This window comes from Apiotrichum porosum (assembly GCF_003942205.1).
Source record: "Apiotrichum porosum strain DSM 27194 chromosome Unknown scaffold_5, whole genome shotgun sequence".
NCBI lineage: Eukaryota > Fungi > Basidiomycota > Tremellomycetes > Trichosporonales > Trichosporonaceae > Apiotrichum > Apiotrichum porosum.
This window is the reverse complement of record NW_021167112.1, coordinates 357,828-383,165: the sequence shown is the minus strand read 5'-3', so window position 1 is coordinate 383,165 and position 25,338 is coordinate 357,828. Positions and strand designations below refer to the sequence as shown.

General features: G+C 60.3%; 8 protein-coding genes and 2 non-coding genes across 10 annotated transcripts; 5 read left to right on the top strand and 5 right to left on the bottom strand.

Moving 5' to 3' along the window:
• Positions 1–326: 326 nt before the first annotated feature.
• Positions 327–5,742, top strand: BUD4 (Bud site selection protein bud4; the record flags this gene model as incomplete). Its single annotated transcript, XM_028622802.1, has 2 exons — positions 327–5,503; positions 5,556–5,742. 2 exons carry the CDS (start codon positions 327–329, stop codon positions 5,740–5,742), a joined length of 5,364 nt encoding a protein of 1,787 aa, XP_028476695.1.
• Positions 5,743–6,494: 752 nt separating this feature from the next.
• On the bottom strand, positions 6,495–7,637 carry EHS24_007436 (uncharacterized protein; the record flags this gene model as incomplete). Its single annotated transcript, XM_028622801.1, has 3 exons — positions 6,495–7,370; positions 7,437–7,492; positions 7,550–7,637. 3 exons carry the CDS (start codon positions 7,635–7,637, stop codon positions 6,495–6,497), a joined length of 1,020 nt encoding a protein of 339 aa, XP_028476694.1.
• A 642-nt stretch (positions 7,638–8,279) lies between these two features.
• On the bottom strand, positions 8,280–10,168 carry EHS24_007435 (uncharacterized protein; the record flags this gene model as incomplete). Its single annotated transcript, XM_028622800.1, has 5 exons — positions 8,280–8,493; positions 8,551–9,386; positions 9,430–9,522; positions 9,601–9,763; positions 9,831–10,168. 5 exons carry the CDS (start codon positions 10,166–10,168, stop codon positions 8,280–8,282), a joined length of 1,644 nt encoding a protein of 547 aa, XP_028476693.1.
• Positions 10,169–10,485: 317 nt separating this feature from the next.
• On the bottom strand, positions 10,486–12,054 carry NOP1 (Small subunit processome complex component; the record flags this gene model as incomplete). The annotated part of the gene is made up of 6 exons (XM_028622799.1): positions 10,486–10,811; positions 10,865–11,030; positions 11,170–11,453; positions 11,618–11,730; positions 11,805–11,856; positions 12,021–12,054. The coding sequence occupies 6 exons, from the start codon at positions 12,052–12,054 to the stop codon at positions 10,486–10,488; spliced, it is 975 nt and encodes a 324-aa protein (XP_028476692.1).
• A 923-nt stretch (positions 12,055–12,977) lies between these two features.
• On the top strand, positions 12,978–16,005 carry EHS24_007433 (uncharacterized protein; the record flags this gene model as incomplete). Its single annotated transcript, XM_028622798.1, has 2 exons — positions 12,978–15,957; positions 15,998–16,005. The coding sequence occupies 2 exons, from the start codon at positions 12,978–12,980 to the stop codon at positions 16,003–16,005; spliced, it is 2,988 nt and encodes a 995-aa protein (XP_028476691.1).
• Positions 16,006–16,794: 789 nt separating this feature from the next.
• EHS24_007432 (uncharacterized protein) lies at positions 16,795–18,173 on the bottom strand (the record flags this gene model as incomplete). The annotated part of the gene is made up of 6 exons (XM_028622797.1): positions 16,795–16,934; positions 17,011–17,151; positions 17,465–17,681; positions 17,768–17,844; positions 18,003–18,081; positions 18,135–18,173. The coding sequence occupies 6 exons, from the start codon at positions 18,171–18,173 to the stop codon at positions 16,795–16,797; spliced, it is 693 nt and encodes a 230-aa protein (XP_028476690.1).
• Positions 18,174–19,098: 925 nt separating this feature from the next.
• Positions 19,099–21,319, top strand: EHS24_007431 (uncharacterized protein; the record flags this gene model as incomplete). Its single annotated transcript, XM_028622796.1, has 3 exons — positions 19,099–19,854; positions 19,897–21,161; positions 21,214–21,319. 3 exons carry the CDS (start codon positions 19,099–19,101, stop codon positions 21,317–21,319), a joined length of 2,127 nt encoding a protein of 708 aa, XP_028476689.1.
• Positions 21,320–22,303: 984 nt separating this feature from the next.
• Positions 22,304–22,406, top strand: EHS24_007430. The gene has a single exon. It is a non-coding gene; the product is annotated as a tRNA-Pro (tRNA).
• Positions 22,407–22,701: 295 nt separating this feature from the next.
• EHS24_007429 lies at positions 22,702–22,801 on the top strand. Its single transcript has one exon. It is a non-coding gene; the product is annotated as a tRNA-Met (tRNA).
• Positions 22,802–22,981: 180 nt separating this feature from the next.
• EHS24_007428 (uncharacterized protein) lies at positions 22,982–24,980 on the bottom strand (the record flags this gene model as incomplete). Its single annotated transcript, XM_028622795.1, has 3 exons — positions 22,982–23,772; positions 23,812–24,330; positions 24,377–24,980. 3 exons carry the CDS (start codon positions 24,978–24,980, stop codon positions 22,982–22,984), a joined length of 1,914 nt encoding a protein of 637 aa, XP_028476688.1.
• Positions 24,981–25,338: the final 358 nt, after the last annotated feature.

Here is a 25,338-nt window from a genome sequence, read left to right as displayed (position 1 = left end):
CACAAACACTCCCACACACAAACCCACAACGACCCATCACCCATATCATCAACAGCCACCCTCTCCCCTTTTCTTTCTTCACCCCCACGTCTTCGACACCCTCTCCGCCCTCCCTACTGCTCGACCACGTAGAGGAACACGACACCCACCACCAACAACACTCAAAGAGGTCACCAAGGCGCCCGTCGCCCACAAACCTCCCCCAACCCCTGGTCACCACCAGCTGACCCCGTTACCCAATAAACACAACAACAACACACAGGCCACCCATCACCTGTCTCCCCACTCCACCACCCGTCCGATCCTCATCCTTTCCTCGGCACACCATGGCTGCCTCGCCCCCCAAGAGCAGGTTGACCGTGACGTCGCCGACATCCAACAACAGGATACGCCTGCATAACCCTTCCGGCAACGCTGCGACCGCATCCCGCAACTCGATCATCAACTCGAGTTCAAAGGGGTGGTCGCCACTAAACATCAGCAAGCGTGGGACCGACTCGGTCAACGCCTCCCCCCTCCGACCCGACCACACTGGCGAGTCGGCATCCGGTGGTGGTGGCGGTTCGAACGGCACACCACGTCGCACATCAAGCTCGTTCCGTCACATGGCTACCAACTCGCTCGTCGCCAACTCGCCGTTCAAGGACCTGAGCACCCGCGAGGGTGCCCTCAGCAACGGCCGCAACGTCGAGGCCTCTTCCGTCATTCACGAGCGCCGCACACCCAACCGCGCATACGGCCAGGTCCCCAAGACTGCGTCGGGATCGGCCAACACCCCCAAGTCTGCGATCGGACTGGGCATCGGCACCGCCTCACGGTTTGCGGCCGGAGCTGCCGTCACCGGCACTCGCAAGGTTTCCAACGAACGCAAGGTCTCCATTGAGCGTTCCGCCAACCGTGTGGCCAGCTTGGAACGCAAAGTGTCTGGATCCAAGGAGAACGAGACGCCGCCCGAGAAGCCCAAACGCGCTCCGCGCAAGTCGCTCGCATACAAGGCACTCGTCAAGGGCGAGTACGTCACCAACTCTCCCTTCCTCAGCGAGCGCCGCGAAAACCCTGCCGAGTCGGACGCCGAGTCCGCTGGAGAGGAGGAGACACTTGCGTCGCCTCCCCAGCGCCGCACCTCTGGCACCAACAAGCGCAATGCCAGCCCAAGCGCCAACCTCTCCCAAGCTCGCACCTCGGACTCACCCTCTGCAAGCCCACAGCGCAGGGTCTCTGGAACCGTCACACCGTCGCCGTTGCGCCACGACAGGGCCGAGCTGGGCGTGGACGCGATCCCACCGGCTCAGCCATCGCCCACACCCACAAAGTCGGCTCTCTCGGCATCGCGTCGTCTGCTTGGACCCCGCACGCGCGGATGTGACTCGCCGTCTCGCAAGACTGTCACTTTCCAGACGGTCCCTGACGTCAAGGAGTTTGTGCCCCACAGCCGCGAGGTGTCGCTCGACAACTTTGGTTTCAGCAACTTTGACCTCGACGGCGACGATGAAGAGTGGACCGACGCTGATGGCGACGACTGGGTCGGCCAGCTTGTCCAGACTGCCGACACGTCTTCGCCACAGCGCAGCGACCGCGAGATGAGCCACGACTCTGAGGACACTCCCCACGTCGGTGACACCAGCGCCACGGCCGACTTTATGGACTCGCTCATGGACGACGGCTTCCTTTCGCCTCCTCGCGCAGAGACCGAGGCGTTTGAGGACCAGGCCGAGTTTGAGCTCCCCATGGAGGCGTCGTTTACGTCCTTTGAAATGCCCCTGGAGGACTCGCCGGCTCGTAACTCGCAGTCGGATGACAACACCGAAAGCGTGAGCTCGCAGGGCGCGGTTCTGTCGACCCCGCTCATCGAACAGCTCCTTCTGCCCCAGTCCCCACACCACGTCCACACCATCACTCCCCACCTGGACCCGGGAGTCCAGCCCAACCTTCCGCACTCGGACGACCACTCGATGCTGCTGAACGGCGACGCCGCTCAACCTGCCGCTGGCAAGCCCCACCCCGCATCCCCCGGCCCTCACTCCCACCAGGAAGGTGGTCTCTACGACCCCTTCATCACGATCCAGACCGCCACCGAGCTCAACGGCGAGCACCACGAGCGTTCCGAGGACGGCGTCCCTCTCGGCCGCACGTCGCACGCTGACCGTGGCAACGCTGCCCGTGCTCTTGCTGTTCAGTCGGCACTCGGCCGTGGTTTCCCAAGCCACCCGCCCCGCTCCGGTCCTCCCGTTTCTGCCTCGACGACGTCGGGTTCCGAGTCGGACTCGCCATACAGTGCCCCGGCCCTGCTCCCCGCGCACCCGTCCGACGATGTCTTTGGGGCCGTGATCGCCTCCCCTGCGGCTCGCAAGGTGTCGCCTGCGTCCCCGGCTCCCCCTCGCAAGGTCTCTGACCGCAAGGTGTCCGACGTTCCCGAACTGCAGGGCCCCAGCAAGCGCATGGCCATGTTCAAGAGGACCAAGGAAACCACACCCAAGCCGTCCGGCAAGGACCTTCCTCCTTCGCCCGTTGAGGAAGAGGAGGCAGCGGCTGCCACTGCCCCCCTCACCCCTCGCCGCGTGCTGCCCCGCCCTCCCCTTCCTCCTCCTGCGGCTCTCGACCTTCCTAGCCCCGTCCACATGGTTGCGTCTCAGCCCGAGTCCGAGTCGGAGAACGAGGACGACGACGAGACGGGAACTGCGGAGACCTCGGCGACTGAGATTGCAGAGGTGCACACTGCCCACCGCGCCGATCTGTCCGGCTTCTCTCTTCCAGACATTGGCGTCTCGCCCCTCATTGCGGATGACCCCGTGTTCAAGTCCGAGTCCCCCGAGAAGCGCCAGGCCTCGGTCTCGCCCATCAAGCGCCGCGTTTCCCTCTCGGCCCCACGCCTCAGCCTCCCGTCTGAGATTGAGGACGAGGAGCCCGAGCGTGACCCCACGCATCCTGCTTCTGCTCATCCCCGTGTCTCGGATGTGGCACCCAAGCTTGACCTCTCACCCGAGTTGGAGGACCAAGCTGTTCTCGCCGACGAGGACGAGGACGAGGTCGAGATGCAGTCTGAGGTCGAGGAGCCTCTCACCCCGCCGCCAGTCAAGCGCGACGAGTCTGAGACGCGCAAGGAGAGCCCACGCATCCCGTCGTTTGAGTTTGCCGGGCTTTCGCTCGACATGCCCAAGGACGAGAACGAGGTTGTCGAGGAGGAGCCCGACTCCCCCAAGTTTTCGACTCCCATCGGCACTCCCGGCCCTGTGACTATCACTTCCCCATCGCCTGCTCCGTCGACGCCAACCCGCCCCAGCATCATGGACCGCGGTTCGCCTGTAGGCTCTCCCTCTCGCATGACACCCAGCCGCTCGCCTGCTGGTCTTGCCACGCCGTCGAGGGCCACGCCTTCACGCGTCTCCATGTCGTCGCCGCTCGCCTCGGCCCCTGTCAGGAGCTCGGCTGAGATCCCTACGTCCAGCTCTGACGAGTTTGGCCCGCCTGTCGAGTCCAACAAGGACGTGAGCGAGATGAGCACCACTTCGCGTGTCCGTCAGCGCATCTCGCGCGAGCTCATTCGCGAGCAGGTCAGCAAGCGCGTCGCCGCCGAGACTGCCACTGGCGGTCGTCCCGTGTCCATGATGGACTCGCCTAGTCGCGTCATCTCCCCCATCAAGATCAACGCGCCTCGCAACGTCTCGCAGTCTGTCACCCCGTCGAGCCAGTCGCCCCTCACCAGCCCGACCAGTGGCAGGGTGAGCTTTGACGCTCCCTCGCCTGCATTCCGTCGTCCGCACCGTTCGAGCGCTACCAGCATCGACAAGGACCTCCCTGCTCCTCCTGCAGGCGGCGCCCAGCTCGACCGCGTGCTCTCTCCCGACACGCCTACGCGCTCATCCATGAGCTCTAGCTCGTCGCAGGCCACGGCTCTCCAGCAGCTCAAGGATGGCGGCCGCGACTCGCCCAAGTCTGCCCTGGACCGCATCATGACCGCCTTTGGCAAGGACGATCCCTCGTCGTCGTCCAGCCGCGTTATCGAGAGTCCCACCAAGGCTGTCCCGCCCGTCAGCATCCTGCGCAAGCAGCCTGACGTGGAGCCGCCTCTGCCCAACTCGCAGTCGGGCTCGATCAACGAGACGCGTGCCGGCAGGATGATGCGCAACAGCCGTCGCCGTAGCGCATCTACTGGGGACGCTAGCCCCAGCAAGTTGACGCCCCGCCTCACGTTGGGGCTTGCCGACGACAACGAGTCGATTCTCGACTCGGTCCGCGACGAGATTGAGCACATTGGCAGCACGCGTGGCTACCGCGTTCGTGACCGCGGACATGTGCGTGCCACGTACACTGATGGCATCAAGGGCAGTGCCGCTGGCGACCTTGAGACCAACAAGGCCTGGCGACCTGTCCGTCGTCCCTCTGACATGAATGAGCACAGTCGCGAGCTCCGTGCCGCGCGTGCTCGCGAGGTCAGCGAGGGCAAGTCCAGCGGTACCGTCTACGTCAAGGTGCTTGGTGTCGAGTCGCTCCAGCTCCCCATGCCACGCGAGCAGACCTTCTTCTGCATCACCCTCGACAACGGTATCGACTACATCCGCACTCCCTACGGCGTGCTTTCCGAAGGTGCCCGTGTCAACCAGGAGTTTTCGCTCGTCGAGCACGCCAACTTTGAGTTCTCCCTCTCGCTCGACATCCGCCGCGACCCGCACATCACCAAGCTCATCAACGAGCGCAACCGCCCCCAGCCGCCGATGCCTCCGCCTGCTGTCGTGCCCGAACGCACCGGTGCCCAGTCCCCCGCCGTGTCCGTCTCCTCGGGCCGCTCACACGGTGGTGGGTTCCGCGCGCTGTTCGGCACCCCGCGCAAGAACAAGCACTCGCGTACCCAGAGCACCCCCGTGGTCCCGGCTCCTGCCCCGGCTCCTGTTGTTGTCCAGCCTCCTCGCCCCCGTGTCGACACCATTGCCAAGTACTTTATCGACAGCGGAAACACTGTTGCCAAGACGCACATTGCGCTCAAGCCCATTGCGTCCCAGTGTGAGGCCAAGGTCCTCGAGATCCGCTACCCGATGTTTGCCATGTTCAAGGGTCCCACTTTGCCCGACGGCACTGCTCCTCGTCCCCAGGTCGCCAAGATCACCATCCAGATCCTCCGCCTGCCCCCTCTTCCCGGGCTCTCCCCAGAAGAGCTCCCTGGTAGCATTGACGAGACCCTCCGCGGCCTCAAGCACCACAAGTGGCACGAGGAGGAGTACCACGAGGGCATCCTCACCCAGATTGGCGGCGACTGCCGCGTCCCGCGCCGAAGGATGTTCAAGCTCCGCGGTGCTTCCCTGCTCGCCATCAACGAAGTGACCAAGCGTGAAGTCACCAGCATCGACATGCGCGAGCTCAAGTCTGTTGTCGACCTCAACGCTCCCAAGAAGACCAACGACGACGACTATGACCCGTACTCTGCGCGCCTGCGTAGCTTCCAGCTGCGGTTCCGGGATGGCGAGGGCATTGTCTTCAGCGCCGACAAGGACGAGGACAAGGCAGTGTGGTGAGTCAAAACTGCGGCGGCTGGTAATTGCACAAGAGCTGACGGTTTGCAGGATGGAGACCTTCCAATCCCTCCTGTCTGGGCGTATCCCGACCAACCCGCTCTGGGCCGAGCTGTACGCCGAGCGCAAGCGCGACCAGGCCGCCGCAAGCGCCGGCAAGCGACGGGAATCGTCCGCCCTCAAGAACGCCCCACGAAGGGCCAGCCGCAACGTCAGCACCACTGTCAACCAGCGATGAGTGAGCCAGCGGACCGCACCACACCTCCAGCATACACGGAACAAGAACAAAACGGTACAGCGTATCAGCAATTCAATCTGGCCCACAAGAACCTCACCCCCCCTCCCCTCCTCCTCGCCCCACGGCGTGGGACGACGACCTCTGCCCGCTTGACGCGTTCTGGCTGCTGGTACAGCTCAGCTTGAAAGGGAAAGGGAAAGGGAAAGGGGAAATTTGGACAAACAAAGCATAGCGACGGACTTTTAGACGAAGAATGAGAGAGAGAGAGAGAGAGAACGAGGAGAGACGTGTGTACGATAGACCCTTTTTTTGCGTAGGCGTGCGTTGTGACATGGAATACAAGTATGCTTCTGAGACGGTGTGTTTGCTGGCCGTGGCGGTGGTCAAGTGTGTCGCCGTGGCGTCGGATGGGAATGAATGGGTGGGTGAAGGGGAGGGGGGAGGGGGTTGACACCATGCCGTTCCCCGGGGTTTCTCGTTCATGGCTCGGTGCAGTACAACACGGCAATTGATACATACACACAGGTTTGCCGTTGTATGCTACAACCAACTAGAGCGGGGTACAACTTGTAGAACAGGGGGTATAGGCAGGTTACTAGGGGTACAACTAGGCCTACAACTGTTGGGTAGATCCACAAATTATCGATAAAGGGAGATAAAGGGAGAGATAAACTATCATTTTCATTTGACATTTGTGACATTGTTTTTCGACACAAGATTGGGTTTGGGTAGATTGGGTGTTTGAGATTATTTCAAGATGTCGACGAAGATGCGGTAGGCGGCGGGGAACAAGTGGACGACACGGCCGCAACGGAATACCACAGCACCCGGCCAAACCACAGTCCCGGGTCCCTGCCGCGCTGGGTCCAGAGTGTGCTGGGGATGCGCAGGTGGACACGGTGTCCGGCCGGAGGGGGGAAGGGTGCCGCTTGCGCCGGGGGTTGGGTCTGGGTCTGGGGCTGGGTCTGGCTGGGTGCTTGGGGTTGGTTGGTGGGGGCAGTGGCGGGGATGCTGGTGTCCTCGTAAACGTTGAGGAACATGAGCGCCGCGTCCTCCTCCTCGTCGCCTGCGGGCGTGTCGTTGTGGGTAGGTGAAGAACGAGGGTTGTGTGCCACATTCTTGTTTTCGTGTGTACGTGTCGAGGACGCAGACGACGTTGTGGTCCGAGCCGCCAACGTCGCGTCGGGCACGAGCGAAATCCACACGCTCTGGGCGTACACGGCCACACTCGCGTCGCCCGTGTTCTTGGCATACGCGACCAGAGCCGCCTGGATGCCCAGGCTCGCGGCGCCGTCGCCACTCGGCGTACCCAGGTCCAAACCCGCAGTGGCGGCCCAGAGCGTACCGACAAAATGCCTCACGGCGGCGTATACGGCCGCGAGACGCGCCGGGTCCGAGGTGCGGTTGAGGGAAATGCGGGTTAGGAGTGCGGTGTCGGCGCCAGAGGGGGAGGATTGGGCGTCAAAGGTCGGGAGTGGACGAGGAGGATGGGTACCACCGGGAGTGGCGTTCCTGTCGGGTGCTGAAGCCGCGTTGGGTCCTGGGATCGCCGCCGTGGTGGGATTGCCCACTGGCGGGGCATGGCTGTGTGTGGACTTTACATTTGAGCAGACCTGTGCGACATGGCGCTGTCGCGACAAAGTCAGTAACGTAACAAACAACCTTTTAGACGTCCGCGGCACCGGAAAACGTACCTCTTGGACCGCTTCCACTGCCGCCGCGAGGAGGCTGACAAACTCGGCACCGGACACTGTGCATGGTTAGTGCTGTGGGCAGAAACGAGGTCTAGTCAGTACCCACGACTTACACTTGGATGTATCGGAAGGGTGCTGATATGACAGGGGCGGCCTGATGTACCCATGGGGACCAGGGTTGGGACGGCGAGTGGCGACCATTGTTGAGCAAAATTGGGTAAAGATGTCGAGCCAAAGATAAAATCAAGATGGGGCAAAGATGGTAGTAACGAGATGTAGATAAAGATAGGTTAAAGTACAACACTGGGGGACACCTCTCGTCCATCCACAGGAGTGGGCGTCTTATATCCTACGCGTCGCGGAAATGGTGTCGGCACTACCCAACCGCATTAAGGACATCAATTCACCGAAAACAGGCATTTTTCCGCATGCGGCCAAATCTACTTGCGTCGTGGTCGCCTGCATGCATTGGGGATGAAACTGGTTGATGCATTCGTGCGCCATGGATGGATTTTATGCAGAGATTTATGCTACTATGCATGCATAACGCAACCGGATAAAGACGAAACCTCACCCCTTTCCTTCCATGAATGTCGCAATTTATTGGAAACGCCTGCTGTTTTGCGAGTCGTGTCAGACGGGGACGGAGCCCGCAAAGAGCTGTCGCCAAGAGTGCACTGGGGATGTCTCTGGCCCCAAAGATGCTCATATGTGTGTTAAGGTCTACATCGAAAACAAGCACTGATGGCTGCAGTATCGGTGCCCAGATGGGATTGTGACATGGACTACTCAATGACATGGACTACTCAATGACATGGACTACTGCTACATAAAACCACCAACCTACGACGTTTCCAGCATGGCCTGCACTTTCTTCATCTCTTCCTCGCATAGAGCCGCCCACTGCTTATCGGTCTCGTCTGAACGCCCCGTTGCCTTGTCGAAATCAATAATGGCGACACCACCCGGTCCACCGTCCAGGATGTGACGCCACTCCACGTCGCCGTGAAGAACTCCCGCCGCGTGGATTGTCGTGTACAAATCGCGGATTGACTGTCTGCATAATGTTAGATGGGGTAACGAGGATATAAACGACATGGCGCATTGCACTCACTGTCTGGAAAGGTCGGCCCGAGCCGACATTGTCAGGCGCTGCCCGCAGTCCTCCTCGACGAGGCAGATTACCTGTCCGCCTCCACCGTCGCTGTCGGGAGCACTGTACATTCCCATCATCCGTGGGACACCTGCCACGCCCGCCAGCGGACCGGCGAGGAGGGTGGCCTCCTTGTAGATCGCCGACAGTGCTTCATCGCGGGTATGGCCGTTCCAAGCCCCTTCTTCGGGAAACGACGTGATATCCACAAATTTGAGCAGGACATTATAAGAGTTGACGTGGTTGACTGTTCCCGAGAAGCAGGTGGCCAGGGCACCACTGCCACGTAGACCGCCTTGCATGACATTTGCCGAGCGGTGAGAGGACGAGGTCACAGCCGGGAAGATGCGCTGCATTGGCCGAGTTCGTCTTGGGAATTGCAATAGAATCGTCGGCGGAAGGGTAATCTTGGTCGGCGATGCCGCAGGTGTGAGTTGCGGCGTTGGAAGACTATTCGCCGCCAACGAGGTCGAAGTACGCATTGAGGTTGGCGGCGCGGCGAACGGGAGAGAATCGGACCTGCGCGCTCCGTCATGGTCGTCCGTTGGCCGCTCATCGGGGGAGCGTTCGATGTTGATGCCTTTCAGACGGAATCCCTCGAACACGAGAGCAAGTACGAGGCCCAGCGGTGTGGTGGCCAGTGTGGAGGAACTGAGCCTTTCGTCGGTCTGGCGAATTGGGTCGCCAAAGGTCACAACCGGCTTCGTCCGCGAGTGGGTCTGCACGATTGGGACGAACAACGTGCCGTTGGTGCACATCGCTACATCCACACCGCGACTTGCCATTTCGATGCGAATCTAAACATAAAGTCAGTTACTAGTTGGGACCGCACCCACTTACCTGGTCGATGACCTTGCATAGCTTCGAGCGCTGCTTGCGAGCCAGACGCTCCTCGCCAACGCGGACAGTGGAACCATCGGCCAAGCAGTACAGCTGACCGCGCGCGATGTCATCACACATGGACAGCATCACCGTGTCAGAAAGAGCGATAGAGGTCTTGATCTAGCCAACTACAAGCGTCATAGGCTCGCCGGTGGCCTTGGGGTCCCTAAGAACCAGACGTATGTCTGCTTTCCCTGGGGGGCCATTTCCCACGACTTGCCACCTTGCAGAGGACAGTGGCGTGTCTTTGGGGAGGTAATAGAGCCAACGATTAATCGGTCCCGTAAGAGCCCTGGTGCACATGTCAGCACGTCAAACAAGAGTTTCCTAGGAGCTAGGAACATCGGTGGCAAACGTACTCGAGGAGGAAGACGGTGAGGCCGAGCTCTCCCGAAACCGCACTTCCGGGCTGGTCATAATCCGACCCAGCTACCGTGGCCGACACCAGGGTGGCCTCAATTAATGTAAGTTTGGCGAGGATTGGAGCGGTAGGAGTCAGAAGGGCGGCCGACTGGGCCAGCAAAGTCGAAAGGCGCTGTACAAGAAGCGAGTCGTAGGAGAGGCGGGCGCGGACAAGGAAATTGTCTGCCGCCAACTCGGTCATAACATACGAAATTGCAGACGTCGATGCGACTGGGGGGGTATGGAAGACATGCAACCCAAGCAGGCGAACGAGGTCGGTCGGTGTGAGCGCCATGGCTGGCCATTAATTGGGGAGAGAGAGGACTGGAAGGCTCGTAAATGAAGGAACCCAACAGAGCAGACGTCACAGCGTGCAAAATATTGATTACGTAAACACGAAAACGTCAGCGAAAAAAAAAGACACTTTTGGATAATATTCTCCGGCTGCAGTGCTCGATCCCAATACATAGCCTCGTCGGCGCAGGTACAATGGCCTGGAGAGTGTGGTATGATCCAGGCGCAAGAATGAAGAACTAGCTAGCAGTGCGTGCAGCTACTGCGGTTGATATAGATGAGCAGCAAAACCCCACGGCACCAAAAAGCGAGTCCTTTTTAGTTGCCAGAGTTGCGCTCGTAGATACCAACGACAATGGCGTGGTCACGCTCGTAAGGCTCGAGGGTGAGCTGCTCCTTGGGCTTGATGCCCTCCTTGCGCATGTTGTTGACCTCGGAAGCGAAGACCTGGGCAGCGGGCGCGGTCGAGTCGATACAGTTGGCCTTGATCGAGATGACAATGGCACCACCCTGCTTGAGGAAGTGGTGGGCGTTGAGGGCAATGATACGGGCCTGGTCAGGCTGGGCAACGTCGGCGAAGATGACGTCGACCATCTGGAGGAGCATGCGGTACTTCTGGGGGTGACGAGCGTCGTCAACGATGGCTGGAGACGGTGTTAGTTTGGAGACGTCTCGGCAATAGGCGGGGGCCACTCACGGATAACGTTGGTGCGCTTCTTGGCCATGCCGATAAGGTCACGACCCGGGCGGTGCGAGAACTCGACGGCGTAGACGACACCCTCGGGGCCGACAATGTCGGCAACGTGCGAGACCGACGAACCCGAGGCGGCACCGAGGTAGAGGACCTTGGCTCCGGGCTTGATCTGGGATTGGGGGTCAGTATGAAGTTCTTCAGGGCCAACAGGAGACAAGAATTGTCATGTCCACCAGACGCCCGAAATGAGAGCGTGCATCCGCCCTTCCCAGTCGTGTACAGGCAGAAGCGCTCTGGTCGCTACTCACATGGATGTTGTCAAGACCACCGAGGATACCAGCGGCAAGCTTGGAGCGGAAGGGGTTCCACACACGGTACTCGACCTTCTCTTCCTCACCCTCCGCGTTCATGGTAGCGACCGAGATGCGCTTCTCACCGTACACGCTCTCACCGGGGGTGAGGTTGCGGGTAACAAGGAGGTGCTCCTTGCCCTTGGCAATGTAGACACCAGCGTGCTTGTGGTTCTCAATGGTGACAGCACCGGGGCCCTTGCCGAGACCAGCCTTGCCGCCACGGGCACCACCGCGGCCACCTAATCGTCGTCAGCGTCTTGTCGTGTGCTAGGAATAGCAAAAGACAGTCCAGAACAAAGTGGGGCGCTATGGGCAGGCAGTCGGCAGAAGCTTTTGCCGCCCACGGGTTGTACGTCTCAACCAGCTCCGGACTCCTGTTTCCTGTTCAACGGAGAGCACTCACCACCACGGCCACCAGGAGCACCACGGCCACGGCCACCGGCACCGCCGCGACCGCCGGGGGCACCACGGCCACCACCGCCAAAGCCACCACGGCCACCACCGGCACCACCGCCGCTGCGCAAAGTCAGTCGATGATCTTCTTACAAATGGAGCGGTCAAGTATCTCTTCCGCTCGTGAGCACACTCACCGGCCGCCACCGCGTCCGCCGAACGAGCCACCGCGACCACCGCCGCGACCACCTGTTGTGGATGTCAGTGCTAGAAGATAGAGGAGGAGGGTGGAGTTGTGACAAGGCCAGTATGCGAAGGGAAGGACGGAGGGGTGTGGAGTTGGAACTCCACAGCCCTCTGCGCCTTCCACAATGGCCCGAGTCTCCACCCCTTGGTGAGCAGATGTTACTTACCACCACCACGTCCACCGCGTTCGCCGAATGCCATTTTGATTGAGTTGTTGTTTGGGGGGGGGGGTAAGGGTGGAGATTTGAGTAGGCTTGACTTGGTGTCGTCAAGATTTGTGTCTGTGCAGCGAGCGAGCAGGGGGGGGGGGGGGGACGACGGGTGGATGAATTTGCATCAGATCGAAATATTTGCACGTGACTTGGAGAGGGAGGGTTTGATTCCGCTAACAATGAGCTATTAGGAAAGTATTTTTGATGTAACAAAATTTCCTAATTAAGACTGCGTTTGCAGAGGCCGAGAAAAATCGCCGGTGGTGGTCTCTGTCTGTCTGTCGATGGGATCGCCGGAACGAGCGGGATCAAATCCTTGTCACTCTGGCGCCACCAGCTGCCATCCCCCCCGCCAATGACAGAATTGGGTCCCCAACCGCGCAGAGACGCTGCTCCGATCAGACACAAGTACCAACTCGCTTCCCCAGTATCGACTACAAACCTACCCGTCTCGCAATCTCTAATCACACACACACACACACACACCGTCGCCGTCACCCACGCACTCCCTCACACGCACACGGCATCGACGAGCACCTCATCCAGCTCCTCCCTTTGTTCAAACGTCCGTCTCACGCGCACACTCGTCAGCGCCGGATCACACTTGCCCACCTCGCACACCTTTGCCCCGAACCTGTTGTCGGTTTGAGAGAGGCTCACGTGAGTTCCTTGTTGTTCTTTGCCACCTTTCATTCCACCGCTCGTGCCACTGTACTACATGGAGGCCACCCAGAGGAGGTCCTTACCCCTTGTTCCTCATCAGCAATCGTCGTCTTCACCTCGGACGCGTTCCCGGCCTTGCTCCCGGCCTTGAACCCCTTTGCTCCCCATCAGAGATCGTCCATCGCCTTCCCTCCTTTCCCTGGGAGCTTGCAGCTGACGAACACATTAGCCCGTTTTTTCTCTCCCATTATGGCCAGAGAACCATCATCTAGCGGGCCCGCAGCCGCTATCCCTCCTCCCCCTCCCCTTCCCCACACCCAGGCTCCACCACCAGACAATGGCTTTGACCACCAACCCCAGTACCCGTCATTAAGCTACAACCCCGCCGCCGGTCCGTCGCAGCCTCAACCACAACACTTCCCACCACAACCACCAGGGTGGCAGTACAACCCGTACTACCAAAACGGCGGCTACCCTCCTCCTCACGGTGGTCCTCAACAACGACACCAGCCCAACAGCGGCGGTTTCCAGCCTGGGTTCCGCTACGACCAGGCATACCCAGCCTACCAATACCCTCCTCAGTTCTACCAGGGCTACGGACAGGTCCCAGTATCTGGACCCGGACCAGCAACGATGCAGAACGGCTACTACATGCCACCCAACTACCCACGGCAATACTCTGGATACCCAGACGGTAGCGACGGTATGCCAACAGGACCAGACGAGAACGGCGGCTTCAACCCAGGCATGCCATTCCAGCAGCCCTTTTACCCACCCGGACACCCGTATGCCTACGGAGGCGGCGTCGGCTACCAGCAGCCCATGCCGTACAACGGTGGAGGCTACCGACCTGATGGCGCCTACATACCCGAGCCTCAACATCAGCACCAGCAACAGCAGCCACCGCCCCCACCACCTTCCAGTGGCAAGGCGCTGAACCCCGCCGCTGCCGGCTTCAGCTACCCCGCCCGCAAGGCCGAGTCGCTGGCCAACGGCAGTGTCAACGGCCGTGGTACCTCTTCCCCTGCCCCTTCGTCTGATGCGGCCATCCCTACCTCTGGCCTGGGTCTCTCGCTCGAGCCAGAGCCCGCCCCAGCTGTCGAAACGCCCATTGTTGAGAATCTCGCAGAGGTTGTTCCAGAGCCACCAGTAAAGCAGGAGGAGCCGGAGGCAGTCAAGGTGGAGGCAACATCGGCTCCGACTGTCGAGTCGGCGCCCGCTTCCGTTGCTGCATCAGAGATTCCCGATGTGCCGCTCACTTTCACCGGCGCCGCTCTTGCTGGCGTCGCTTCTCCTTCCACCGCCCAGCCCAAGGCTAAAACGTCCGACCCGCTGTACCTCCGCTCGAGCCGTCCCTCGCTGGAGGTCGATGGCAACTCGTACGCCGCCTCCCTCGCTGCTGCCATTCCAGAGGCAGTCTCGACCATGGCCATGGCTGGTGTGACCCGCAAGCGGTCTGCCGCTGGTCATGCCCAGCCCCGTGGCAAGGCCGTCTACGCTGTCGGTATCGCTGGCGGTCGCGTTGCGCCCCCTGTGTCTCTCACTTTCGGCACCATCTCCGAGGTGCTCGAGGTTACCCCCGTCGTCGCCCCCGTCCCCATCCCCATCCCTACTCCTGTCGCCACCGTCCCTGCCTCAGCCTCTGCTCCTCCTCGCCCCGCGTCCCCTTCTCCAGCACCTGCACCTGCACCTGCACCTGCACCGGTCGCTGCTGCCCCGCCAAAGGCCAAGGTTGCCCCCTCGAGCTGGGCCGCCCTGGTGCGCGGCAAGAAGCCTGCCGGCACGCCCGACAGCCTTTCTGTCGCGGCGAGCAGCACCCTCCCCTCGCCCTCGCGTTCCACCGCTTCGCTCCCTTCGGATGCCGGACCTTCGCGCGCCTCAGACGAGGCCACCACGCCCCGCTCGACTGCGCCCTCGCTCCCTGCGACCAATGGCCCGACCCCCGCCCAGCCCCGCCCGGCGTTCAACTACGCCGCTGCTGCCGCTGTCGGTGCACCGCCCACCCCGGCCGAGGACCTCGCTCATCTTCTTACCGAGGGTCTGCGCGTGCGCCCCGCACACGGGCCGGCCGCTGTTGTCCCACGTGGCCTGATCAACACTGGCAACATGTGCTTCGCCAACACGATTCTCCAGGTTCTCGTGTACTGCACGCCCTTTACTGAACTGTTTGAGGAGCTTGGTCGCCGCCTCAAGGCCGACTTTGCGCGCCGCACTCCCCTTCTCGAGGCCATGATCGTCTTCCTGCGCGAATTTGCTCCCGGTCCGTCCAACAGCGGCGTCGCCACACCAAAGGGCAAAAACCGCGAGCCCACCGAGGCCTTTGTTCCCGAGAACGTCTACGACGCCATGAAGGAGAACAAGCGCTTTGACTCGATGCGCCGTGGATACCAGGAAGACGCCGAAGAGTATCTCGGCTTCTTCCTCAACACTCTGCACGAGGAGCTGCTGGGCCTCTACTCTCGCGTTCAGCCGGCACGAGCAGTCGCCAAGGCTGCGACTACAAACGGCGACTCGGAGCGCACCATTAACCGTCCTGTGTCTCCTGGCGCTGGCGGAGAGGGTGAAGATGACGACTGGCTCGAAGTGGGCAAGAAGCAAAAGACACACGTGGTGCGAACAGCCGAATCCAAAGAGTCGTCGGTTTCGCGCGTCTTTGGTGGTACCCTCCGTTCGGTCCTGCACACCCCGGGCGCCAAGGACTCGGTCACCCTCGAGCCTTACCAGCCTCTCCAGCTTGACGTTCAGGACGCCAAGGTATCGTCTGTCGTTGACGCCCTTCGCCACCTCAACGAGCCCGAGACTGTCGGCGGAGTCTGGAGTGCGAGCCGTAACGCCAACGTCGACGCTACCAAGCAAGTGTACATTGACTCGTTCCCGCCCGTCCTCATCTTGCACCTCAAGCGCTTTGTGTATGACCCGCAAGAGCAAAACGTTGTCAAGCGCGACAAGCCCGTGGCCTACTCCACCGAACTCGCCATTCCTCAGGAAATCATTTCGGCGACAAAGCGGACAGCCAAGCCCGTCATGTACCGCCTCTTTGGTGTCGTCTACCACCACGGCCACAGCGCCACAGGAGGACACTACACTGTCGCCGTTTCTCGCCCCAACGGAACCGGCTGGCTGCACTTTGACGACGAGATCGCCCAACCTGTCCCTGCGGACGACGTTATCGTCTCGGAGGAGGAGGTGCAGCGCGGCCGCGCAGAGGCGATTGGCGGAAGGGAGAAGTGTGCGTACTTGTTGTTCTACCAGCGTATCAGGTAGCGGAGTGCATTAGAGAGAGAGAGAGAGAGAGAGAGAGAGAGAGAGAGAGAAGATACCCCATCCCAGAACGAGTATATATACCCGTCACAATTCGACATGGACCCCAGCATCATCACCAACCCCAACAACGGCGTCGCCGCATACACCACGCTCCACGATTTATCGCCCCGAACAAAAACCGTCCACCTCGGCGAGAGGTGGACGTTGTCTAGACCTTGTTTTGTGCGCAAAATCCCCATGTTGCCTCCCCCACCCGGCCCCCGTTACATCATCCCCCCGCACCGCAAACACCATCTCCCTATCATCCCCCCCATCCCATCCCAAAGTCTCTGCGTCGTAATTTTCCCCATCATTTTGTCATGGTTCGGGACATATTCAATGGTTTATGCAGACTTAGTTTCACAACGACACGGCGTCGCAAAAGAGTACCCTGCAGCTGTGTCCCCGACGTGGAAACGCACAGAGGCGAAGAGCCCCACAGCTGGTGCATCCAGCCAGATGCTCCCAATGGCGTATCACTTCGGGGGTAGCTGTGCAGAGGCGATTCACGCGCCGAGCAATCCACATGCGTCATAGGCCCAATGTGGCACAACTGGTCCCTGCTATCTATTTCCTGTACACATAAACTGCATTGCATCGTCACAACGTAGAGTCTGCAACTCCTTTTAACAACTAAAACCACTACTATAGCCGACCGTACCAGCAAGAACCCATATGCCTATGCTGGGCTCTCAACACAGTGTGTGTGTGTGTGTGCCCCTTTTGAGCGTGTGGCGGAAAACCTGGAAAAAAAGGGTCAACCTTAGGCCGAGCCGTTGGCGGCCTTCTTGGTCGAGGGGTCCGAGGTGAAGCGGAGGTAGGGGTAGACGACCTCGACGTCGTCGCCGAAGAGCTTCTGGACCTGCTCGCCCTGGACCGAGGGGTGGACAATGACCTTGTCGCCTGAAGGAAAGAGAGTCAGCATTTTGGAGTATGAAATCGGAGTATTTGTTCGCCGCGAGGTCGAATCTCTACTCACCCTTGTTCCAGTTGGCGGGGGTGGTGATCTTGTGCTTGTCGCCGAGCTGAAGGCTGTCGATGACGCGAATGATCTCAGGGAAGTTGCGTCCCGTAGAGGCGGGGTAAGTGAGCGTAAGACGAATAACGCGGGCGGGGTCGACTGGAAAAGGTTAGCCAAAGCTCCAGTGGACCGGGGTTTGAAGTGGTGGGATGGGATCTTCGGGGTTGCGGTACGGTAGAGCTTCCGCTGGGATGGAACGTGTTGATGACGGCAATGTGCGACCCCAGGTCCTGCACACACAGGCCCACGGTTCGTATAGAACCGTAGTTGGCGGGACACAGGTCCGAACGTCGTCACAACTGCCCGGGTCCCCGCGTTCACCGGACACGCTCCGGTGCCTGCGGGGGCATCGCCAACGGCTATCTCCCAGCACGACATTGAACGCGCAAAGTAGGAAAAAGGGAGGACTCACTGATGAACACCGAGCGGACAGTGAAGGGGATACCCTTGGCGTCGACGTTGGTCTTGTCCAGGTTGTCGAGCATGCCGTAGAGGGTCGACACAGAGCGGTCCTTGTCGGCAATGATGGGGAAGTCGACGTTGCTGGCGCCGGCCGAGCCGGTGAGGGCGTCAATGTCCTTGATCCAGCCCTCGTGGCTGGCGACATCGTTGGCCGAGAGACCAATGAGCTGCTCATGTCAGCGCCGATACTCCATGCTGCGAATGGATGCCACGCAGCTCGCAGACGCTACCGCAGCTGTCAGAATGGACTCACCTTGACACCGCGCGAGGCAAAGTCACCGGCCGAGAGAGCGACAGCCGAGAGCTCGGTGGTGCAGACGGGGGTGTAGTCTGGAGACTGTGTCAGCAAAGCAGGGATGGCACGGTCGGCGGCGGCGTGGCATGTGGGGCAAGCCCGGGGACCCGGACAGGTCCCGAACGATCTCAACGCCGCCGACGCCGAACAGTCATGTTGTTCTGGTCCTATGCGAACCATCAATGGCACTCACCGTCGGGGTGCGAGAAGAGGATGGCCCACGAGTCCTTGACGTACTCGGAGAACTTGATAGGGCCCTTCGAGGTCTCAGCCTAGAGAGGAAGCGTGTCAGTGGGAATGCTCAGAGGTGATGTTGTTGACGTACCTCGAAGTCGGGGGCAATGTCACCAAGACGGAGAGCCATGTTTGCTAGAGTTTGGGTGGTGGATGGGGGAGGGGTGGTAGAGGGCAGTGAGACAGTGAGTGAAAGAGGATGGGGGGATGTTGATTCAGCGCCGCTTTATAACATGAGATCGTGGGTGTGCGGCCGAAGAAGCCGGATTCGGTCCACGTCCTCGTAGCGACAGTTGGCGAGCCAGCACGAGCTTCGCGTTCTTGGCCATGTCCTTTTCCTTTTCTTTCCCTGAGCCTCTCCGCCAGCTCTCCCCACTCTGTGCATGTCGTGGCGTAGTCGTCATCGCAGCTCATCACTGTTCGCATCACACCACCTCGCCTGCTATTGCCATCCATCGCCACGTTCGTCGATGGCGTGCTCCGTGTGCGTGCCAGAAATCTCGAAAAAAACCGTCCACCCTCGGGCGTCAATAAACAAGACGGCATCCGTGGGAAAGTTGTCATTTTCAACGGCAGTGACGTGTGATTACCCACGTGGTGTCCACGTTAATGTCACGTGATATCCTTATCAATCCCACTCCGCCCCGGCGCACCGTCTGCCTTCTCCCCTCCACCGGGCCCGAACGGCCGTTTACAGATTGTGTGCAGAGCTGCCCGACTTCAACTTTTCGAAAGGGCTTACCCATAACCTTCTTAACCTAACCCGGGCACACCGGACAAACCATTCCATCCTCCCCATCTCCATCGTGCTCTTAGATCGCCTGTTCCTGTCTCTTTTCCCTCTAGACAACAACTCGCGCCCCCCCCTTTCAAGCGCGTCCGCTGCGCTTTAGCTCCGATCCCCCCGGTTCGCCCACATCACAGATTTCGAACTGCTGGGGCAGACATTGCGGTAACTGTGCGTAGATCTGCAAGCGGCAAACCTTTTCGACCATTCCTTCCCTAGTCATTGTACTGACTTGTTCTCTACAGTCCCCCAGTAGATTATAGAAGCCATGGACGCCCGCGCCGTGCACTCTTCATCGCCCCAGCCATCGCCGCACGGAGCTATCGGCGAGTTCCCTGGCGGAGTCTCGTCTCCGCTCCCGTCAGCGGCGCACCAGCGGAGTGGGTCGTATGCGCCCCGTCCGCGCACGCCGCTTGCCCCTCCCAGCTCCAGCGGCGACGAACTCGACCTCACAGCCCTAATGGCCCACGGCCAGCGTCAGCTCGAGCTCGACCACCGTAGCCGCTTTGGACGTTTCGCTGCCGCTTCGGCACGTTCCGGATCGCCGTCGCGGTGGGACGAGGAGTGGCGCGGATCGAGCGCGCGGTCCCGCGAGAGCTCAATGCGTCGTCAGCCCAGCGCTCAGTCGGCGACGGGCGGCAGTGTCACCCCCGTGGCACCTACCCCGAACCTCTCTTTCCTCGACACGAGCTTTCCCTCTCCTATCGGTGCCGTTGGTGGCGCCGCTTCCATCGGACGGCACCGGGGCAGCTTTGCTACGCCAGCCAACCCCGCCCCACCGGCTACCGACCCCGCCGCCACTGCCACTCACCACCTCAACGCACTTCAGTCGGTTCTCAACCCTCTTATTGCGCAGAGCGAGGAGGTCATTCGTCTCCGTGCAGAGGTTGAGCTGTGGCGCGGCGAGTGGCAGCGCTGCGACCGTGAGCGTCGCCGTCTCGACGGCATTGTGGCCACCAAGAACAATGAACCTGTGAATGGCCAGGCATTTTCCGTCGTACTCCTTGACGGTGATGGATTAATCGTGAGTTCACAGCTACCGGTGCGTTGTTACTGACAAAAATAGTTCCAGGACGAGTATCTCCGCAAGGGCTTCGCCGGCGGTCAACAGGCCGCTCGTACCCTCGCGACCGCGCTCCCTGGTCTGGCAGACACAATCTTCTCGCCTCAGACCAACGACGGAGGCATCGAGGCCAACGGTGACGCACCCAAGCACGACCTTGGTAGCGTCATTGTTCAGGTCTTTGTGAACAAGTCAGGTCTCGGCCATGCGCTTCTCCGCGCCGGCTCCGTGCCCTCGTGGACCGTATATGACGGTTTCTGGCAGGGCTTCTCGTCGGCTCACGACCTCTTTAGCGTCATCGACGCGGGCCACGGCAAGGAGGCTACGGATGCCAAGATCCGCGAGCACCTCCGCCTATATTCTAGCCACCGCCAGTGCTCAACCATCTTCCTCGGCGCGACACATGACAATGGCTATGCCAACGTTCTGTCGTCTCTGGAGACCACCTCGGGCCTGTCCAAACTCGTTCTGCTCAAGGGCTACTCCGAGCTCGCTGCTGGCCTGAAGCCGTATGCTTCCCGTTGCGTGACTGTCAACGACCTTTTCCGCACGTCGCGCGTCCCCAACCCCAACAATCTCTCGGCTGCTCTGGGCACCAACGGAAACGGCAAGGATAACGGTAGCTCGGGTAACACCGCGAACGGCCCTGCCGTTTCCTCTCGTGCTCCTCCCTCCCCTCGCTCCCCTCGCGCGCGCCGTGGCTACCCAGCCCGCGCTCAGCCTAAAGACAAGGAGGAGGAAGATGTGTCGAGCGTCGACGACCCCGACAGCAACTCTGATTCCACTTCCGAGGATGGTAACCCCGACGTTGAGATCGAGGTTATTGAGTGGGAGGGTCTCGTTGACTCTGCTCCTCACTCCGCTGGTAACCCTGGAGCTGGCGCTCCTCCCCGTCGCGGTGTCAACGCCTCGACCCGCCTCCGCGTTCCCCGTTCCTCGATGCACGCCCAGCACTCGCAGCAGAGCGAGAACGAGGACGGCGACTGGGAAGACAACAAGAAGAAGGCTACCGCCGGCCCTGGAAAAAAGTACAAGCCGGCCGCTCGTTCTGCGAGCGTCCCGACTGTGCGCAACCTCAAGCCCCGCCCATGCCACACGTTCTACCTCTCGCCCTGGGGCTGCAAGAACGGAGATGGCTGCGAGTATGCGCACCACTACAAGCTCAATGAGGAGCAGACTGAGGAACTCGCGCGTCTCGCCAAGGAGATCATCTGCCCATATGTCCGCAGCAAGCGCTGCCACTTTAGCGAGGACGAGTGTGTCTATGGGTAAGTTCCGCCCGACGACTAGTCTTTTGGGTTCAAAACTGACATTTATAAGCCACCGCTGTCCCCGTGGCGAGCGTTGCACGTTTGGCGACACGTGCCGGTTCAAGGACCTTCCCAACGGTCATGGCGAGGACTCGCGTGCGGCGGCGGCGCAGTAAGCAAGGCGCGTCGATGACCGAGTTGCCTGTGCCTTAGAGACCGTTGCACCTTGACCCGATTCGACTCGACTCGTATCCCTCATCCACACACGATAGCAAGAATAAACAACCCCCACAGTCAAATCCGCATTTGTGCATCATCTCATTGAGATCTCGGAACCAACATCTCTCACCTACCTACCTACACACCGTCTCCCCACCCCCGTTCCCCAAAAGTCGCGCGTCAATTCATTGCCCATTACCTACAACATGCCCACAAAAGTACCTCGCTCGAAAGCAAAACGCAATCAAACACCAAAACAACAAGCTGTTTATGAACGCACCCACCCCCCTCATAACATCCCCACCCCACCCACCCACCGTATCTTGAACATAACTAAGCCGTAGCCCAGTTCCGCCCGGCATCTATGGCGCCGCGCGGTCTGGGAGCCCACACTAGGTGTGTGCATAGTCAAGTAAGCCAACCACACGTCGTTATGTCTAGAAAAAAATGCATGAGTGTGCACCTTTCCGAGATGGCACCCAAATTGGAGGGGGTTGAGAGGTCGAAACTGAATTTTCCCCATTTATTCCGAATTAATTGCCACACTCCACCCCAAACGTGGTCATGCCCCTCCCTCGTGTTCCTTTCTCTGGAGAATGCACGTGTTCCTTTCTCTGGAGAATGTACAAACAAAGTGGGCTAGGGTGTATAGACGTCTTTCTTCAGGTACATATGCTTCTGCACGTCCTCTTGTCCGAACCAACCGCCGTAAAAACCTCATCTTCAGGGACAAGCCCCGGCACACCGCTGGCGCCAATCATCGCGCCGCACCTCATACCCTTGATGTCAAAACATGCCTGACACCCGTCCACCCTCCACAGCAGTCACTTACCATCCCCAAATGACCGTCTACATCTTTCCCTTACCTTCTTCTGCACGTCCTGTGACATTCGAAATGCTTGTTAAGCCAGCCGGGGCTGCAATAAGACATGATCAATTCGGCTCTCGTGGTGTAGTGGCTATCATACTTTCTTAGGGTCCAGTCGGTCTCTAATCCTTCTCTAGCTATGGAAGTGGTCCTGGGTTCAAATCCCGGCGAGGGCCTTTGCTTTTGGCCCCCTGTGCATGCAGCATGTCTTTTGTGGATGCAGAGGAGGTGTTGAGCGAGGAAAAGTAAAGTAAGAGGTTGGAGTGCGAGCCGAGGTGGTGTGTGGCGGGATCGGCGGTAGTGCCACGTTCGTATTCTCCGTGTCCCTCCCTCGGTCACTCGTTTTTGGCCGTGCCCCTCCTGATGCATATCCTCTCCTCTCTCATCGACGGGCACTCGCCCTGGGGGGACAAGCGCACGGCGCTCAATGCTGTCAGAAAGTCCACTGATCGGCGCGATGCCGGACGTGTGGCTTCTATCGTCTAGATGGTTAGGACGTAGGTCTCATACGCAAGTGTGAGCTCGAACACGAGTAGATCCTGCAACCAGAGTTCGAGTCTCTGTGGAGGCACACAACAGCAGCTCTTCAGAGCAGCTGCAACGTTTTTGGGCCGTGGACGGTTGGAGATGAAGACGAGGAGAATTACGGAGCGTAGGCGCGGATGAATGCTAACGGAACTTGCATGTTTCACTTCTATGGTTTCCCGATATCGTACTGTCCTATCCTAAAGCCTCTTATGTATCCAGATCTTCAGACGGTGCCGTTGGTCTTGGCCTTGGCCCCCGCAATACCGCCATCCTCGAGCTGCCTGGCGTACGTGTAGCGCTCGCCAAACACGCCCAGCCGCTGCTGGAGGATCTGGAGCGCAATGACCTTGGAGGTGAGGCGGCCGGCTGCCAGTGCGCCGACGGTGAAGAACATGTTGGGGATACCCGAGTCGCGCGCGACGCCTTGGATCTCGCCCTCTGCGTCGAGACCCCAGACGGGGTTGAAGGTGGCCGCACACTTGGGGCCGAGCGTGTCACGGACCATGTCGGGGAAGCCAGTGTATCCAGTGGCGAAGATGACCACGTCAAACTGGCCCTCGGTGCCGTCCTTGAACTTGACAATCTTGCCGGGCTCAAAGGAGGCGATCTCGCCCTGCTGGACCTTGATGTCGCCATTGGCGATCATCTCGCTTCCGCCCGTGCTGTAGTAGTAGCCGCCGGCCTTGTCCAGGGCCATCATGATGAAGCCCGAGTCGTCGGGGCCAGACCAGTGCTTGAAGCCGGCACGCGTGAGGCCATCGAGCAGCTCGCCGTCCTCGACCTTGAGTTCCTTGATGAACCGCTGGTGGAACAGCTTGACGACAAACTTGGGCGACGACTCGGCCACGCGGTCGACGGCGTCGACATCCCCCATGGTCTCGTTGTACAGCGGCACGACCATCTTGTTCATGCCGTTCTCGACCGTCATGATGAACGTCGGGGAGCGCTGGAGCATGGTGACGTCGACGCCGTTCTGAGCCATGTCCACACAGAGGTCGTGTCCAGAAGTGCACGCTGGATGTCAGTTTTGGTCAAGCACAGGATTAAACTCACCTCCAACAACAAGTGCACGCTTGCCGCGCCAGTCGGCACCCGACTTGTGCTGCGCCGAGTGCATCACGGAACCGTCCCAGCTGGCTTGGCCAGCGAAGGGTGCGGGCATCTTGGGGCGACCACCACCGAGACCGGTAGCGAGGACGACGTGCGAGACGGTAAACTCGCGCGTCTCGACCTTGCCGTCCACGGTGCGGAGCACAGTGGCGGTCCACTTGCCGGTGCTCTCGTCAAACTTGGTACGCGTGGGATCCACCGTGGCCTCGGACCAAACGTTCAACTCGAGCATGTCGACATAGTGCTCAAGGAAGTTGCCAAGCTTGCCGGCCGGCATGTACTTTTGCCACGTGGTGGGGAAGGGGACAAAGGGCAGGTGGCAGTCGTGAACGGGGTCGTGGAGCGAGAGCGACTTGTAGCGGAGTCGCCAGTTGTCGCCGACGCGCTTCTGCTTGTCGATCACGAGCGAGTCGACACCGTACGTCTTGAGCTGTGCGGCGAGTGAGAGGCCGTTGTGGCCGGCTCCGACTTTATGTTAGCTGCTGTTCCTCGCCCTTGGTTAACTCACTGATGAGGACGCCCGGGTTGCGGTCCTTGAAGTCGGACTCGAGCGCACGCATGTCGTCGAAACCCAGTGGGGTGTTGTGCACACCACGAGGACGGTCTTCGCCAATCCTCTGGGTGACACCGTTGACGCCCTCCAGAAGGGTAAAGGCCGTGAACGCGCGCCACTCGCCCTCGTGGTAGACGAGGTTGGCCGAGCCCGAGCCCGGTCCGCTGCGCGTCTCAAACGCAAACTGGATGGAGAGGAATGTCACGTCGTCAAAGGGGCGTGCGAGCGAGGGTGCGGTCTGGCCAAAGACAAACTTGCTGGCTTGGACGCGGGGCAAGACGACATTGGCGGCGGCGGCAATGTTGTGGGCGCGGATCGAGCGGTAGTCGTTGGTAAACGCGAGAATGTCGCGCCAGAATCCATCGGGGGTGAACAGAGTCGCGAGGAGGGCACCGTCCGAGGTGGTCGCGGCACGCTCAAAGGTGCTCAACCATGTCTGAGCGACTGACGCGACGTCGTGTGCCGACAGGTTGGCAGGGGGTGCGTAGCCTGCGGCATGGGTCGGGAAGTCGGTGGGGAGGGGGACCGTGGCCGGGCCAGTCTCAAGAGTGATGGTCATGCTGTGAGATGCGCAAAGGAGGACGGGGGGTGAGTGAGTCATGGCCAGTTCATCAGTACTGTTGTGTTTATAGCTGCTATCTGCGTCGGCGTTCCAGGCATGCTGGCGATTGTTGGACCGAGACTACGCGGAAATGGGAGTGAGAGTGGAGAGCGGAGTTGGGATCGGATCAATTGGGTGCTGTGGCGCTGCTTATTCCGTGACGCCGGAGCGGAGTTGTTGTAGCATTCAGAGTGGGCTTCAGACGGCAACTCGCATCTGCTGGCAGTGAATGCGGTATACCACGGCACGGTGGAGGGAATTCGCGGTAACGTACGGTTGCCATCAGCCTGGGCCACCTCACGTCACTGTTATTGTG